This window comes from Lissotriton vulgaris, chromosome 7 (assembly GCF_964263255.1).
Source record: "Lissotriton vulgaris chromosome 7, aLisVul1.2, whole genome shotgun sequence".
NCBI lineage: Eukaryota > Metazoa > Chordata > Amphibia > Caudata > Salamandridae > Lissotriton > Lissotriton vulgaris.
The window spans coordinates 1768903956-1768920853 of record NC_141695.1 but is presented as its reverse complement, the minus strand read 5'-3'; the positions used below and the strand labels follow the sequence as shown (position 1 = coordinate 1768920853).

Sequence of the window (16898 nt, the reverse complement as noted above, 5' to 3'; positions counted from 1 at the left end):
AGATGGTAGAAGTGCAGTGGTTTCAGTTCTCAATCTTATCCCACGATGAGTCTACGGAACAACACCCAGGTAAGCCCTTACGTACCGTAGGGAAAGGGTTGTAGAGATTCAGGGGACCCTCCCAGGGGAGGGTCTGGACAGGGGGGAGGTTACTTCCATGCCCTTTGTCCAGTTTCGCTCCAGAGCAGGAGCCAACGGCTCCCATGACTGGGTTGAACTGGACTATGCACAGGATCACCAAATGTGCCCCTCATACAGACTTTCAGGTGCTGGCAAGCTCTCCCACCCAGCCCTAATACACTAAATCCTGTCTGGGAGGTGGTCACACCTCCTTGTGATAGGATGTCTATTTTTCTGCCTTCCCCTACTCAAGCCTGGCTCAGCAGCAAGAGGGCAGAAGTGTGTCTCTGGTCGGCAGTAACCATTTTGTCCTGTCCAGAACTAGGAGGCTGGTACCGGGAACACTGCGAGCCTAACGGAGGGCTCTTCCAGTGCTTGGAATCATACCTTCCTCACCATACCAAACATGATAGGATTAGTTGCAGCCGTTTTTTAGATGGTCATTGCGTGATTATGCTGTTCCCCTCTATATAGAATATGGCGACTTCATTTGTAATCCGGGAGAATGGACTCCGTAGGCTGCAGGGGTGTCAGGCAAGAGCACCCTCTCACTTAGAACCAAGCACCCTGCCCTCAGGATTGTAAAGTTCTGCTATGGGGTGGCTTATAGGTTTTAAGCGCAGTGACCCTTAGATATAGTAAACCTATATCTTTAGTAAGTGGTGCATGCACCAACTTACACAGGCTGCAATTGCAGACCTGTAGTTCCATTTTGAATGGTCTCTAATGAGTGGCATAATGAATGCTGCAGCCCATAGGAGACCTCTGGGGTACCTATGCCCTGGGTAACTGGGTACCATATACTAGGGACTGACTAGGGTACCCCAGTATCCAATCTGGGGTGCACCTAAGTACACAACACAGCAGTTTAAAGAGATAGTAGTTAGACTTTGGTCCTGATGAGCAGGATCCCAGTCAGACTAGTTAAAAACAGCATCACATCAAGCAAAAAGTGGTGGTAACCATAAACAGCAGATCCTGCTTTCCTACAATTACCTAATAGCGAATCGCAAATTGCGAATGAGTGAATGAATGAATGAATGGGAATGCATGGGAATGCATTCGCAAATTGCGAATGCAATTGCAAGGGTGCCGGGGGGCCTAAGGCCCACCTGATGCACCCCCCGAAAAGGTAATTGTGCACATGTGGTGCACACACATGCTCTAATGGCATGTGTGTGCGCCACATGTCACTTTGAAAAATTGATGTTGATGCTAATTAGCATTTCCTAAATGCACAGTTTGCATTTAGGAAAGGCTTGATGCATCACAGTTAGGGAATCACAAATTGTCATTCCCTAAATGCATTAGCAATTTAGGTAATTGCATAAAATTGTGATTACCTGAGTTGCGAATGGAAAGCCTTTGATGCATCGGAAAAGCCTTTCCATTTGCAAGTTTGGTAATCGCAATTTTATCGAGTCTTGAGTTTCTTTTTGAAGTCTGCCAGGGAGCGTGCAGTTTGGAGGTAGAGGGGCAGGTCGTTCCAGCTCTTGGCGGCAATGTAGGAGGAGGAAGGGGAGCCAGTGCAGGTTGCTGAGATGTGGGTGATGTGAGTCCATTTGGGAAGGTTCAAGATGAGTCTGGCTGCAGCATTCTGTATGGCCTGGAGTCACCTGAGGAGCAGGTGGAGAATCCGTCATAAAGTGTGTTGCTGTACTCAAGGCGGCTAGTGACGAGGCCCTGAGTAAGGCTCTTTCTGATGTTGACTGGAATCCATCTGAAGATTCTGCAGAGCTTCCAGACGGTGTGAAAGCAGGAGGAGGCCACTGCATTGACTTGCTGTTTCCTGGTCAGTTCAGTGTCAAGGATGCTGCCTAGATTGTGTGCATAGTCTGTTGGCCTGTGTGTAGGACTGGTGCCACTGACCGTCAGCTGTGGTTCCTTATGGATGTGTTTTCCCAAAGGTCAGCACTTCTGTTTGTTCTGGTGGTGGATGGGTCTTCAGTGAGCAGGAGGATAAGTTGAGCAGTGTCTGCATAGGCAAATATGTTGAGACTGTACAATCTGGCAATGTCTGCGAGGGGGGTCATGTAGGGGTTGAACAAGGTGGGGCCCAGGGAGGATCCTTGGGGTATGCTGCATACGATGTTCTTGGGTTCGGAGGTGAAGTGAGGATACCAGACGCTCTGTGGGCATCCTGTAAGGAATGAAGCAATCTGCTTGAGGGTGTTTTGCTGTATGCCGATGTTGTAGAGTCCGTTTATGAGGGTGTGGTAGGATATTGTGTTAAACGCAGCTGAGAGGTCGAGCAGGATCCGAGCTACAGTCTCCCCATTGTTGAGCAGGGTTCTGATGTCTTCTGTGGAAGCGATCAGCGCTGTCTCTGAACTGTGGTTGGCTCTATTCCCGATTGGGAGACATCAAGCAGATGGTTTTGTCCCAGGTATCCAGTGTGCTGTTAGTTGAGGGCCTTCTCGAGTACCTTATCAGGGTAAGGGAGCAAGGAGATAATATTTGAGTTTGCTGGAGTTAGAGGAGTGTTTCTTTAGAAGGGATCTGTCCTCTGCGTGTTCCCATCTGTCCGAGAAGGCTGCTGTGGTGATGGAGGTGTTGATGATGCTGGTGAGATCCCTGCTGATTTGATTGGTTTTGAGGATGAAAAGCCAGTTGCGGCTGGTGTGCGCTGATTGGCCGAGGCTGTTGAGGTTGAGCACAGTGGGTTGGGGGTGGAAGTTGTTGTATGGTGGCGATCTTGCTGTGATAGTCCGGGAGGGTGTAGCAGAGTTCATGAGTGGGGTGAATTGTGTTATATGTGGCTGCTGGGTTAGAGAATTTCCTAACTATTTTGACTAGTTATTTTGTGTAGTTAGTTGCTATATCGATGCAGGTTGTGATGGCTTTTCTCTTTGCTTCCTTGATGCTCAGTTAGTAATTGTGGAGGCCTGCTTTGTGAGCGGCTCAGTTGGTGGGGTTTCTGGTGGAGTGCCATCATTTCTTGAGTCGGAAGCAGTTGCGATTGGTGGTTCTGAGCTCTGGGGTGTACCAGCTGGCTTGTTTTGAGGTTTTTGGTGGTTTTTCTAGTTTCGTCTGGGTGACTCTTTTGATGCTTTTGGTGATCCATGCAGAGTAATTTTGGGTGGCCTGTTCTAGGTCTGATGAGGCAGCAGGTTGGGTGTCGCTGAGGGCCTAAGTCCACTGTGTCTCTGTTACCTTGCTCCAGATGTGGTTGGAGCTGTGATGCTTGTTGATGGTCTGCTGAGCACCGAAGATGTTGAATTGAATGATGGCATGTTCGGACCAGGTGAGTTCTGTGATGTGGCAGTATTTGACTCTGTTTCTGGAGGTGGAGATGGGATTGAGTGTGTGTCCAGCTTTGTGCATGGGTTCAATGACGAGTTGGGGTGGCTGATTTTTTTCAGCATCACATGGAGGGTGGTGGAGTTAGCGTTGTTGGGATCATCGATGTAGAAATTATGGTCACAAATTAGGACACAGTGGAAGGAGTCGATGGCTAGGGGGGCGATGAGGTTGGAGATGGCATTGCAGAAAGCTGGTCAAGGTTCCGGGGTGCATTTTATCATTGTCTGGGCATTGGCCTGTAGTTGGAAGTTGTTGTGTTCCATGAGAGGTGTGTGGTCTCACTTTGGTGGCAATGCATTGGATGGTTTCCTTGATGATGATTGCAATGCCTCCGCAGTGTTTGTTAGTGCAGTCTTGGTGTAGCCATCAGATGCTGTGGTGGTGATGTCAGGGTTTGAGGAGATTTCCGTGGCCTAGTTGCAGAGTGATCAGGCGTTGAGCAAGATGCATTGGAGAGGTTTGTGTTGTGCGTGGCCTTTAGGGGATGTGTGGTGCAGGCTCTTGTGTGGACTGGAGATCCTGTATTGCAGGAGAAAGCAGCAGGTGGGGAGACCTTTGGTTGCTCGCGGGGAGGCGGTGCAACAGTTGTTGTTTTGGTGTGTAATGTCTAAGTCCAAGAGCTCCTCAGCACTGTAGTGGAGGGTGGCAGGATGGCTAGGGCTCCTGGTGCTGGGTGTGATCCAGGCGCTCAGGACAGGTGCAGACAGGCATCACTTTTACCCGCTGTGTAGCCACACTGCGGCCTCCATTAAGTAGGTCCTGGGGAGGGCAGAGCTCTGGGCCACAGGAGGAGGGAAACGGCGGGAAGAGGGAAGAAATTAGCAGAAAAAGGCAAACAGAGCAGAAAAAGACATAACAGAGTATAGAAAAACATAGGGCAGGAAAGCTAGCAGAAAAAGCCAAAAGAGAGCAGCAAAAGGCAAAACAGAAGGTAGAAAAAAGCATAGGGAAGAAAAACAAGCAGAAAAAAGCAAAACAGAGGAGAAAATGCAAAATAGAAGGCAAGAAACAAGCAGAGGAGGTTCAAGCAGAGGGAAAGTGGAGGGCAGCAGATCTACAAGGAAGTAGTGGACTGCAGACAAGCTGGACTGGAGTACTGTTGCAGGGGGAGCAGGCATGAGGACCCGCTCCTTAGTTTATTATTTCAAACATATTTTAATATAACTTAATGTTCCATTCCTATCTATACTACTATAATAAAGGAAGAACTTTCAGCCTTTGAGGCGGGTAAATATGGGAACCACAGCGCCCATCCACACACCTGATACACCGTTGGAATCGTCAGGGTGTGTAGATGGTTATATATAAATTATATAAATTAAAAAAAAAGTTATTTAACAAATTTACAGTAAAAAAAAAAGTAGTCCCTCCGAAGTAGCGCCGGCTGCGACGTGAGTGTTCACGTAAGAAGCGCGGGGAGGATCGGCGTCCAGGAGCGCGACGAGGAGCGGCGGACATGGCGCGGGGGAGGAGCGGTGATGTGAGGACAGCGGACAGGCCAGCGTTGGTGCGAGCAGCGGACAGGCTGGAGGAGCGGCTGCTGAGGTAGGGGAGCGGCGGGCATGGCGCAGGGGAGGAGCGGTGACGTGAGGAGCAGCGGACAGGCCAGCGGCGGTGCCAGCAGCGGACAGGCGGGAGGAGCGGCGGCTGAGGTAAGGGGACCCATGTCGTGGCAGGCGGGGGTCGGGGCAGGCGGGGGATGGGCCGGACGGGGGCCCGGGCTGCTGGACAATGTCGGGGCGGGCGGGGGTCGGGGAAGCCTGTTGCTCCCGGACAAGGTTGGGACGGGCTACTAGTACAAAATAAACTTAAACTACTCAAACATAAGAAATTCAAAAGTTTTAGTTATAACTAAAAGTAAATTTGCACCCCGCCCAAACAGTACTATAAATCACAGACCTCTGTAAACAGTGTTGAGAACTTGTTAGCCAGTCTACAGTCTACTAGTGAAAGCCACAGGTGCCCACATTTTATTATTCTCATATGCACACTGCCCACCAAGGTGCCAATCAGGGAGTTCGGTCCCCAATGTGAGGCTGGTGCTGAGCCTTACTCTGTGCTGATCCACTGAGGTTGAACCATTAACTTATAGTCTTTGTACATCCGTACTCTGTCCCTCAGTGGATACATTGGGAAGCAGGTCGCAGTGTCCTTATTGTTGGAGATTGCTTCTGGTCTGCCTCTTGCTTCCCCCTCAGTTACAGCCACAGATGTAAAGACGAACATTACAGCCAGAGGTTGCCCCCAAGTGAAGTCCTTAGAACATACGTACAGAACATTGTCAGAGGATCTGATAGCCATTGCTGCTCAGTCTGTAAACCTATCCCCAAATCCAGTCTCCCTAAGCCCACACATGATAGGACAGAGAATGTTGTATACCAGGTCTCAGCAGTTAGAGGGCCTTTTCTGGTTCAGCTCTCTCCTGTTCACATTACACAGCTCAGCAACTTGCCGTGCTGCACTGCCTCAACTGTCAGTAAATCTAGGCCAGAATGTTTTCCTGGAAGAGTAGGCTTCCAGTATACATATTATGCACAAGAGCATGCACACATCTGTGCACCATAGTGCAAAGGTTGTGCGGTTCACTAGGCAGACTTTAAGAGCGTCGGTGCAGAGGAGGAAAGCAGTAGTAGGCCATTTTAAATTCATACTTTAGCTGCTCTGTTGTGCGGTGCTAAAAATAATATATCTACCCCCCACTCTCCCCAGAGTGGTCTATCGCCTCAGTCATTCTTTCTATTCATGTGATGCTGGGCTTTTTTATCCCTTTTCTATGTGGCTGAAGATTGTGCTGATATTGCAGTGAGCAGATGAATGTGACGTTTCCCATTACTTACCGTTGAAGGTGGCCATATGTTGCCTGATCTCCATGCTTTAATGCCTGCAAGCAAAAGCAACAGTATTAAGATACGTTCAGAAGATATGTTGCTGGATTGTATTGAGATGGGCAGTCTTACTCTGACTTTTGTTCTGTTTTTGTTTGTTTCCTCCTTTGTATTTGTTATATCATTTCTCCTATATATCATGGTATTGTATTCTTGCAGACAATGAAAGAAGTCTTGTATATCACATGTCGCTGAATAGGTGTGAATTCAATAGGTGGACTGGATTCTCCTAGGGCCCTTGATCATGGGCTTCTATCACAACCAGGAACAAGTGACCCAACTTCCCTATAGAAGCGATCTGACTTTGAGGTGGGATCTTCTCAGTGAAGGTGCCCTCTTGTGGAACACCTCACCTCTACATGTACAACTGGTGCAGTCCACACTCTACCCCGTTACAGAAGGGATCCGACGGTAAGGTAAGATACCTCTCAGGGAAGGTTGTCTCATAGAACGCAACACCTCTAGGTGTACAGTCAACACTCTACTTCTCCACAGCAGAGACCCAACTGTAGGGCCCTATGCTTCTCATTTAAGGTTGTCATCTTGTGGAAAATCTCACCTCTGAGCGCACACTTGGTGCCATTTATTGATTAGTTTCCAAATATCCTAATTCGGGCCTGGTAACATTTAGCTCTTCCTATAAACAGTCCCTCTTTTTTATTCCCACAGCACCAAAAGGCCTTTGGAGAGTTAATTAAAATACATTGCAGCCACAAGCACATCTTTACAACCACGAAATGACATGTGCTAAAACTATTATACAATCTATAAGGAGACTATCCCAGCATGTCAGTTCATATGATTCTGTTTTGTCAGCTTAGATATCCATGACAGAATAATCCAGAACCCAGGCCTTCTTAACCTCCCACCGGATTGCGTTACACTTACAGAGGTGACCTAGTTTAGGAGGTGTCAAAAAATAACATCTATCTAAGCAATAAGAAACACCATTCTCTGCTGAGAGATGCTTTACATTTGTCTTACCATGTAAGTGCGGTCTGCATCAGGGGACTGCGCCTGTGGAAAAAAAGATGAGAATTGGTCACCAGGTGACTAGATGAAGCGAGAGCAGCCATACCCCATCCCTGGTCACCAGGTGACTAGATGAAGTGAGAGCAGCCATACCCCACCTCAGGTCACCAGGTGACTAGATGAAGAGAGAGCAGCCATACCCCACCCCTGGTTACCAGGTGACTAGATGAAGAGAGAGCAGCCATACCCCACCCCTGGTTACCAGGTGACTAGATGAAGTGAGAGCAGCCATGCCCCACTCCTGGTCACCAGGTGACTAGATGAGGAGAGAGCAGCCATACCCCACCTCTGGACACCAGGTGACTAGATGAAGAGAGAGCAGCCATACCCCACTCCTGGTCACCAGGTGACTAGATGAAGTGAGAGCAGCCATACCCCACCTCCGGTCACCAGGTGACTAGATGAAGAGAGAGCAGCCATGCCCCACCCCTGGTCACCAGGTGACTAGATGAGGAGAGAGCAGCCATACCCCATCTCTGGTCACCAGGTGACTAGATGACGTGAGAGCAGCCATACCCCACCCCTGGTCACCAGGTGACTAGATATAGAGGGAGAGCAGCCATACACCACCCCTGGTCACCTGGTGACTAGATGAAGAGAGAGCAGCCATACCCCACCTCTGGTCCCCAGATGAATAGATGAAGAGAGAGCAGCCATACCCCACCCCTGGTCAACAGGTGATTAGATGAAGAGAGAGCAGCCATACCCCACCTTTGGTCCCCTTGCTGGCACGAGAGGTAAGCACAGAGTAGAAACTCAACCTGATCTTAGTTAAAGACCCACAAACATCTCATTTTGGTTCCGTCCAGACGCACCCTGCATGTGTGAGAGTCAAGTCAAGTCAAGTCAAGTCAAGTCATGAAATTTGTATAGCGCACTACATACCCAGAGGGTTTCAAGGCGCTTATGGAGGGGAGGAGGATTATTTGTCAAATATCCATGTTTTAAGCTGCTTTCTGAACGCTAGGTGGTTCTGGGTGAGGCGAAGGTAAGCGGGGAGTGAGTTCCATGTTTTAGCAGCCAGGTAAGAAAAGGATCTGCCTCCCATGGTGGTCTTGTTGATGCGAGGTACAGTGGCGAAGGCTTGGCTGGAAGAACGTAGTTGGCGGGAGGGGGTGTAGAAGGATAGTCGAGAGTTGAGGCAATCTGGTCCGATGTCGTAGAGTGATTTGTGTGCGTGGGTAAGCAGTCGGAAAGTGATCCTTTTATTGATGGGTAGCCAGTGGAGGTCTTTAAGGTGACCCGAGATGTGTTCGTTGCGTGGGATGTCTAATATGAGCCTGGCTGAGGGGTTTTGGATTCGTTGGAGTTTCTTCTGGAGTTTAGCGGTGGTACCTGCGTAGAGGGTGTTTCCGTAGTCCAGTCGGCTCGTGACCAGAGCGTGGGTGACTGTTTTCCTTGTATCTGAGGGGATCCAGCGAAATGTTTTTCTGAGCATGCGAAGAATGTTAAAGCAGGAAGAGGATACGGCGCTGACTTGTCTGTTCATTGAGAGTGAAGAGTCCAGGATGACGCCAAGGTTCCGTGCGTGGTCTGTCGGGATGGGTGCTTTTCCGAGGGCTTCCGGCCACCAGGAGTCGTCCCAAGCAGAGGGGGATGTACCTAAGATGAGGACTTCTGTTTTGTCTGAGTTCAGTTTCAGACGGCTTTGTTTCATCCATTCGGCAACTTCTTTCATTCCTTCGTGTAGGTTAGTTTTGGCGGTGCTGGGGTCTTTGGTGAGAGAAAGGATCAGTTGAGTGTCGTCCGCGTAAGAGATGATGTTGAGGTTGTGTTGGCGTGCGATGGCCGCGAGGGGGCTCATGTATACGTTGAAAAGGGTGGGGCTGAGTGAGGATCCTTGAGGTACGCCGCAGATGAGTTCAGAGGCCTCGGACTTGAATGGAGGAAGGCGGACTCTCTGGGTTCTTCCGGTGAGGAATGAGGTGATCCATTCAAGTGCTTTTCCTTGGATTCCGATGTTATTGAGGCGTTGTAGAAGGGTGCTGTGGCAGACTGTATCGAATGCTGCAGAGAGGTCGAGGAGGATGAGGGCGACTGTGTCTCCATTGTCCAGTAGAGTTCGAATGTCGTCTGTTGCTGCGATGAGGGCGGTCTCAGTGCTGTGTTTTGCTCGGAAGCCAGATTGTGAGGGGTCGAGGGATTTGTTGGCTTCGAGGAAGGCGGCGAGCTGGTTGTTGACGGCTTTCTCGATGACTTTGGCCGGGAATGGAAGTAGCGAGATGGGGCGGTAATTTTTGAGTTCGGTGGGGTCAGCTGTTGGTTTTTTCAGAAGGGCGGTGAGTTCAGCGTGTTTCCAGTCTTCTGGGAAGGTAGCGGAGTTGAGGGAACAGTTGATGACGTCTCGGAGGTGCGGTGCTATGACGGAGTCTGCTTTGTTGAAGATGTGGTGAGGGCATGGGTCTGTGGGGGATCCTGAGTGGATGGAGTTCATCAGGCGGATGGTGTCCTCAGTGGAGATTGGGTTCCAGGCGTTGAGGGTGTTCACGGGGGGAAGATGGTCAGAAGATGGTAGGGTGGGTTGGTTTCCGGGATGGTTGTCAAAGCTGTTGTGGATGTCTGCAATCTTGTTGTGGAAGAATGAAGCTAGGGAGTCGCAGAGGGCTTGAGAGGGGGTGATGTCGTTGGAGTTGGCCGAGGGGTTGGAAAATTCTTTGACGATGTTGAAAAGTTCCTTGCTGTTGTGGGCGTTGTTGTCAAGTCGATCCTTGAATGCTGTTTTCTTGGCTTTTCGGATCAGTTGGTGGTGAGTGCGGGTGGCGTTTTTGAAGGCGTCCTTGGTGCTGGTGGTTGGGTCTTTTTTCCAGGCCTTTTCAAGGGAGCGGCAGAGTTTCTTGGACTTCTTGAGATCCTCGTTGAACCATGAGGCTTTCTTGCTACCAGGTTTGCTTTGACGTTTTTTCAGTGGGGCTAATGAGTCGGCGGTGTTGGATAACCATAGGGTGAGGTTGGCGGCGGCTTCGTTGGCGTTAGAAGAGAGGGCTGGGGAGTGTCGAAGGAGCGATGCGGAGAATTGGTCCGTGGTGATTTTGTTCCAGTTTCTTTGGAAGGTAGGTTGGGAGTGGTTGATGGGTTTCGGCTCGTTGTAGGTGAAGTGAACGCAGCTGTGGTCGGTCCATAGGAGATCCGTAGTGTGGCTGAAGGAGACATGATTGCTGGATGTGAAGATGGGGTCGAGTGTGTGACCTGCGATGTGGGTGGGGGAAGTGACTAGTTGTTTAAGTCCGAGGTTGGCGAGGTTGTCCAAGAGGGTGGTGGTGTTGCGGTCGTTGATCTTTTCAAGGTGAAAGTTGAGGTCTCCCAGAAGAATATAGTCTTTGGAGGGGAGCGCGTGTGGCGAGATGAAGTCTGTGATGTCTTCACTGAACTTTGCACGAGGTCCTGGTGGTCTGTAGAGGAGAGTGCCTCTGAGTGTTGTTTTGGGGTCGATGTGGATCTGGAAGTGGAGGTGTTCGGAGTTGGCGAGGTTGGCGTCAGAGCTAGTTGAGATGTGGATAGATTTCTTATGAACGATAGCGATTCCTCCTCCTGTGTGGCCGGTACGGTCTTTGCGGGTGATCTTATAGTCTTCAGGGATGGCAATGGTGATGTCTGGTGCGGAGGAAGCGTTCATCCATGTTTCTGTTAGGAAGGCGACGTCTGGAGAGAAGGAGTCTAGTAAGTTCCATAGGTCAATGGCGTGCCTGTGCACCGATCGGGTGTTGAGAAGGATGCATTGTAGGTGGTTGGGGTCGGGAATCTGTGGTGTGGTTGTAGCGGAGATGTTGTTGGTGCCGCTGAATTTGCAGGAGTAGCATGAGAAAGGTCCATGGGTGTGTCCAGGAGCGGCTTGGACGCAGTTGGTGGCGCGACCGGGGTTGAGGGCTAGGAGGGTGGCGGCATCATAGGTAACGCGGGGGGGCTGGGCAGCGCGAGGGGCAGAGGGTCTGGCGCTGGGCGCGGTCCAGGCGCGGACGGGCGTAGACGGGCTTACCTTTGGCGCACCTTCGGCGTGGACGCTGCGCGTGGGACCATCTGACATATGTGGACAGTGGAGGGGGCGGAGCGTGGGAGGGGCAGCAGGGAGGCGGTAGTGTGGCTGAGGGGCGGGCCTGGGGAGAACAACAACAACAAAATGGAGGGTCCGAGGGCAGAGGACACGGGGGTAGTAAATACCGAAAAACAGCGCGTGAGCACAATGTTAACAAATCGCTGACAAAACTAAATGCCACAGCAAGCTATCGAGTGAGCAGCAATCCTGAAATGCAATGCGCAGACAAGCAATACAGATTTCAATAGCGCTGGAGGAGGCTGATAATCTGCAGAAGCGCTATGCGTGTGAGGCGCCAAAATACACAGGCAGCAGCAGTTCAGCGAGTTATAACGATACCAGGAAGCGTCTAACTTGGGAAGCGTCACAGCGTCACAGCAGAAGCACAGGAGGAGAGTGGTGGAGCGGCCGTCCTGAAGCAGGTCCAGGTGGTCACAGTTAGGCTGGGGGAGAGGAAGGCTCGATGAACGTGGGTGGGAGGGGCAGCAGGGAGGCGGTAGTGTGGCTGAGGGGCGGGCCTGGGGAGAACAACAACAACAAAATGGAGGGTCCGAGGGCAGAGGACACGGGGGTAGTAAATACCGAAAAACAGCGCGTGAGCACAATGTTAACAAATCGCTGACAAAACTAAATGCCACAGCAAGCTATCGAGTGAGCAGCAATCCTGAAATGCAATGCGCAGACAAGCAATACAGATTTCAATAGCGCTGGAGGAGGCTGATAATCTGCAGAAGCGCTATGCGTGTGAGGCGCCAAAATACACAGGCAGCAGCAGTTCAGCGAGTTATAACGATACCAGGAAGCGTCTAACTTGGGAAGCGTCACAGCGTCACAGCAGAAGCACAGGAGGAGAGTGGTGGAGCGGCCGTCCTGAAGCAGGTCCAGGTGGTCACAGTTAGGCTGGGGGAGAGGAAGGCTCGATGAACGTGGGTGGGAGGGGCAGCAGGGAGGCGGTAGTGTGGCTGAGGGGCGGGCCTGGGGAGAACAACAACAACAAAATGGAGGGTCCGAGGGCAGAGGACACGGGGGTAGTAAATACCGAAAAACAGCGCGTGAGCACAATGTTAACAAATCGCTGACAAAACTAAATGCCACAGCAAGCTATCGAGTGAGCAGCAATCCTGAAATGCAATGCGCAGACAAGCAATACAGATTTCAATAGCGCTGGAGGAGGCTGATAATCTGCAGAAGCGCTATGCGTGTGAGGCGCCAAAATACACAGGCAGCAGCAGTTCAGCGAGTTATAACGATACCAGGAAGCGTCTAACTTGGGAAGATGTCCTGCACAACCAGGGATACTGTTGACTCAAAGCCAACCATGTTGCATTTTTAGCAGCAGGTGAAATTATTGTGTTAACAGATTAAAAACACAATTACAGAAGCCCAGAATTCCCAATTCATAAAGGAAACAGCGTTCTAATAAATCTGAATGCTAAAATTGAATTAACACTAGAAGGTGAGGAAATATACTGGAAACGTTTAAAAGATGTCTTGCGTCCTATTCTTTGGGGATATTATCACACTACTAGAATATCTTCCAATTTTATTCCCCAGACAGGTCCATATTCCTTCATTACACGAATGTCCTCGCTCATATGGCGCTCACTCACTCGTTCGTGTATGAGTGAACACTCTCCTGTCTTGGTCTAACCACTATGTACTCCTCATCCTACCTTTCTCTACAGCTGCCAAGGTGCGTTAGGTCTGCCATGTAGTGCAGCTAATCATGTTCTACAACACAAATACCAAACACCACAAAACCGCCAATGCAGTATGAACTAGACATGCACACATCAGCTAACTCTGGACACCGAAAAGGATCTTCCACTGAACAATATTCATTATTGGACATCTTTCCTACAATGATTATAGTTCCCTTTTTGAATCTGAACATGACTGACAGACCCCTAACAAAGCTTTATTCTTTCAAGATGCTTCAACTTAACAGCAACTCCCCCAAGACCAGGTCAACATACATCTTAGAACCTTTCAAATAAAATGCATTGAAACATGTCACACGGTCAAATGCACAACATTGAATAACAGAAATGTACCTTCCTGTTAAAGTGCTCTTGCAGACAAGCACTGGACCTCTGGCCATCCAACTCAATGAACTCAACAAACTCAACAAAATGGTAGAGCCATCGGAACACCTGTCTATAGAGAAAGCACTCTACAAATCTGTTAGGCGGCTCCTTTTCCCTCGGCCTGTGTCAATACCACATGTGGTGTCCATCAAGGTTCATCTCTTTCCCCCCACCTGTTTAACATTTACATCAGCCCCTTGATTTATGCTCTGCAATCCAGGGGAGGGAAGGTGTACAATTACGCTGACGACATGCAGCCGATCTTTCCAATTGACGAGACGGAGGAATCTAAGGATTTCTTACAACGTACAATGCTCTTCATTAAAGCCTGGATGAGTCATAACTATCTCAAATTAAACTCTGATAAAACTGAGATAGGTATTTCTAATAATAGACTCGATCAGTGAACGCCAGAACACTGGCCAGCTGACCTTGCCAATCTGCTTGCACCTTCAATTTGTTCCCTGTTCAATCTATCTATTAATACCGAACTATTCCATCAGACTGGAAGGTAGCTCAGGCAGAGGCTTAACAAATGCCCCTGCAGCCACCGCAGACTCCAGGGCCAGGCTTACTCAGCCCCTGCTGATGTGAGTGTGAGGGCCCATTCAGCATATCTTGCATGGGAGCCCCCTCACGTTTTATAATGCCACTGAGCTCAGGTCAGACCCAGAAAAAAAGCCAATTTGGCATTGACCAATCCTGCCAGTTACCGACCCATCTTACTGCTCCCTTTGAATGGGAAGATATTAGAGAAGCATATGAATAAACTACTCATAAAATAAAAGGAGGTAAATAGTATCCTAGACACATCACAGTCCGGCTTCAGAGCATCACATAGCACAGGGACAGCTCTGGTAGTAGTCCAATTGACCATATTGAATGCTCTCTCGATGCTTATATACCATCTATTCTGGTGCTGCTGGACTTGTCTCCAGCGTTTGAAATGGTATGTCATCCCAAGTAACTTTGGAGGCTTCATGAGATAGGTATCCATGGAGGAGCGGTACAGTGGCTCTCAGATTTCCTTTCCGACAGGTCCCAAACGGGTATTCTAGGCTCCTATAAATCTTGTCCCATGACATTGGATGGGGGGTTCCCCAGGGCTCAAGTTTTTGCCCTACACTTTTTAACATTAATGTTGCCCTCCTTGCCAAAATTGTAAGAGCCTTTGGCTTTGAGATTATATCATATGTGGATGATACACAGCTTCTAATTTCCCTAGATAAAAATCTGGCCAAAAGTAAATACTCTTTCTCTGCCGGGATGAAGGTTATTGCCACCTAGATGACCAAAAACTGTCTCCAGCTAAATGCTGCAAAAACATTATGCAGTTTGGGAGGCTCAACAGCTCTGGAATTCTGACACCACAATGGCTAAATTTTCCCTCTCTCAATAGAAAGATATTAAGGCTTTAATTATCAGGTTACAACGGTCTTCAACTTTCGATAGACAAAACACCCTTAGAAAATTGAACTAGGGCCTTTGGCCCAACATATGTTTAATCCTTGATTAAGATATATTTCTTTATGGTTCTATTGGCTCTGAACTAAGCCACTTGAGACTTAAACTGACCACCTCCGCAGGTTGCTAGTTCCTACCTTTGTACATATTCCTCCTTCTTTTCCCCCTTCTTCTCCTCTTCTCCCCCCCCCCTCCTCGATGTAATTTTGTGTTTGTATTAACAAACAATTTTTTCAATGTAACAAGCCTCTTTTTTAATTCTCTACACTATAAATGAATTGGTATGTAGCCAACTGTTTGCTAACATATCGTTGGCTGGTATATGTTTTTAAGACTGTATATACATATAGTTGTTGTTATTAGGTCAAAATACATAGATTCACTTCGTTTGGTGTTTGTTGGTGTTTTTTCTGTTTATATAATTTTTATGAAATTGTCCTGTAATGTTATTTTGATGTAAAGACTTCCATCCTAGGTTATAAATAGTCTGTCAAGTGTTGATGTATATATTGGCTGTGTGTTTTTTACATATATGTAATCTGTGTGTTTTTTAAATCATTCTTTCAGCCCTGACGAAGTTACATACTGTAACGAAACGCGTTGGCTGTTTCTATCTGGTCTAATTGACCGAAATAAAGAAGAAGCTATTTGGAACATTAAACCTCGTCTCCTTAATCTATTTGAGTGCGCCTCTTACCTTCATCATAGCATTTTGTTAATTAGTTTACATGCTTCACACAATTAATAGTATGAAAGTTATGAGGGAACAATATTATAGGGGGTACAAACATTTTTGTTTCTCCCTTGCTCCATCACAGATCATTAGCGACATGCAAAGCGGCAAAAAACAGCTGCTATCTCAAGAACTTGGCGCTGAAGCATGTTAGTGAGTCCTTGTAAATAATGCAATAAAAACATCGCTGCTTCATCGCAGAAAAGCGCTGCTAGACTGGCAAACATTCACTTGATAATATGACCCGAAGTCGGGTGCTCCTACCCTGCCCTGTTATGTACTATTTACTCTAACCAATTCAGGGCACCAGGGAGTGTACTTGTGTCTGCAATGGCGGCTGCAGCATTCATATTGCTCTGGAGAGTAGGCGCAGCATAGAAGGAGGACAGGAAAATAAGGTCTTGAGCCCATTAGAGCATTCTTTCTTTTTTTATTGCCATACCCCAGAAGTACTGCAGGACTCCAGTGGGACCACTCTTCTAGATTTTCTGATTTTTTTAACCTTAATTTCTCATAAACTGCTGAATGGATTTACACTAAATCACAAAAAGCAAGCTTTTTGAGTAAAGATCTAGCTTACTGACAAACTTAGTGCAATTCTGTTCATCCATCTTTCATGTATTGTTGTCTAAAATTCTTTCAGAAAATTCAAGTGCAAGATGAGTTTTGGTGAAACCCATTGACAGTAGGTCCCACAGGGACTGTCATTTTTTAAAGTGAGGCCTTCTGATTGGCCAGAAACTTTTTTCTAACTTGTGCCTTTATGGTACAGTCAGACGAAGACTTGTCAAAATATTCCCTGGGATTTGATTTACTGGTCAAGAAACAAACTGATGTGGCAGACATTATAAACCTCAGGGACTCATCACTGAGTCCTGAATATTTTTTTAACATAGCCTCTTAGGGTGCAGTGTAGGCACACTCTGAACCCCTTGGCCATGTGAGGAATGATTACAAAGTGACACCCTATTCAGTTAAATAAAAAAAATTAAAAACTCGGGATGCAGGTCCTGCGGTACCCGCTGCTGGTACGATGGTAACCACTGAACACTGAAATTAATAACACAAAGCAGACGTGCCTGGCAAGATGTGAGGGAGCACACAGAAAAAGCAGGCCCAGTGGAGGGAGTGTGGGAGTACATGGACCCTGGAGGGCAGGCTGGAGTTGGAGGGGCATCACATGGACCAAAGACAGGGTAGTAAGCTGACCTCGGAGGGTAGCAATGTGAGGTAGTGGCAGCAAA

The 16898-nt window shown here is 48.3% G+C and overlaps 1 protein-coding gene across 1 annotated transcript in view; it reads right to left on the bottom strand.

Annotated features, from left to right (window-relative positions):
* LOC147706631 (uncharacterized) overlaps window positions 1-16898 on the bottom strand; it is a 147188-nt gene that overhangs the window by 26909 nt on the left and 103381 nt on the right. The window contains exons 6-7 of the mRNA XM_086933118.1: window positions 7293-7325; window positions 6261-6304 (exon numbers count right to left, since the gene is read on the bottom strand). Of these exons, the coding sequence (XP_086789244.1) occupies window positions 6261-6304; window positions 7293-7325 (77 nt within the window). The remainder of the gene's footprint in view (window positions 1-6260; window positions 6305-7292; window positions 7326-16898) is intronic.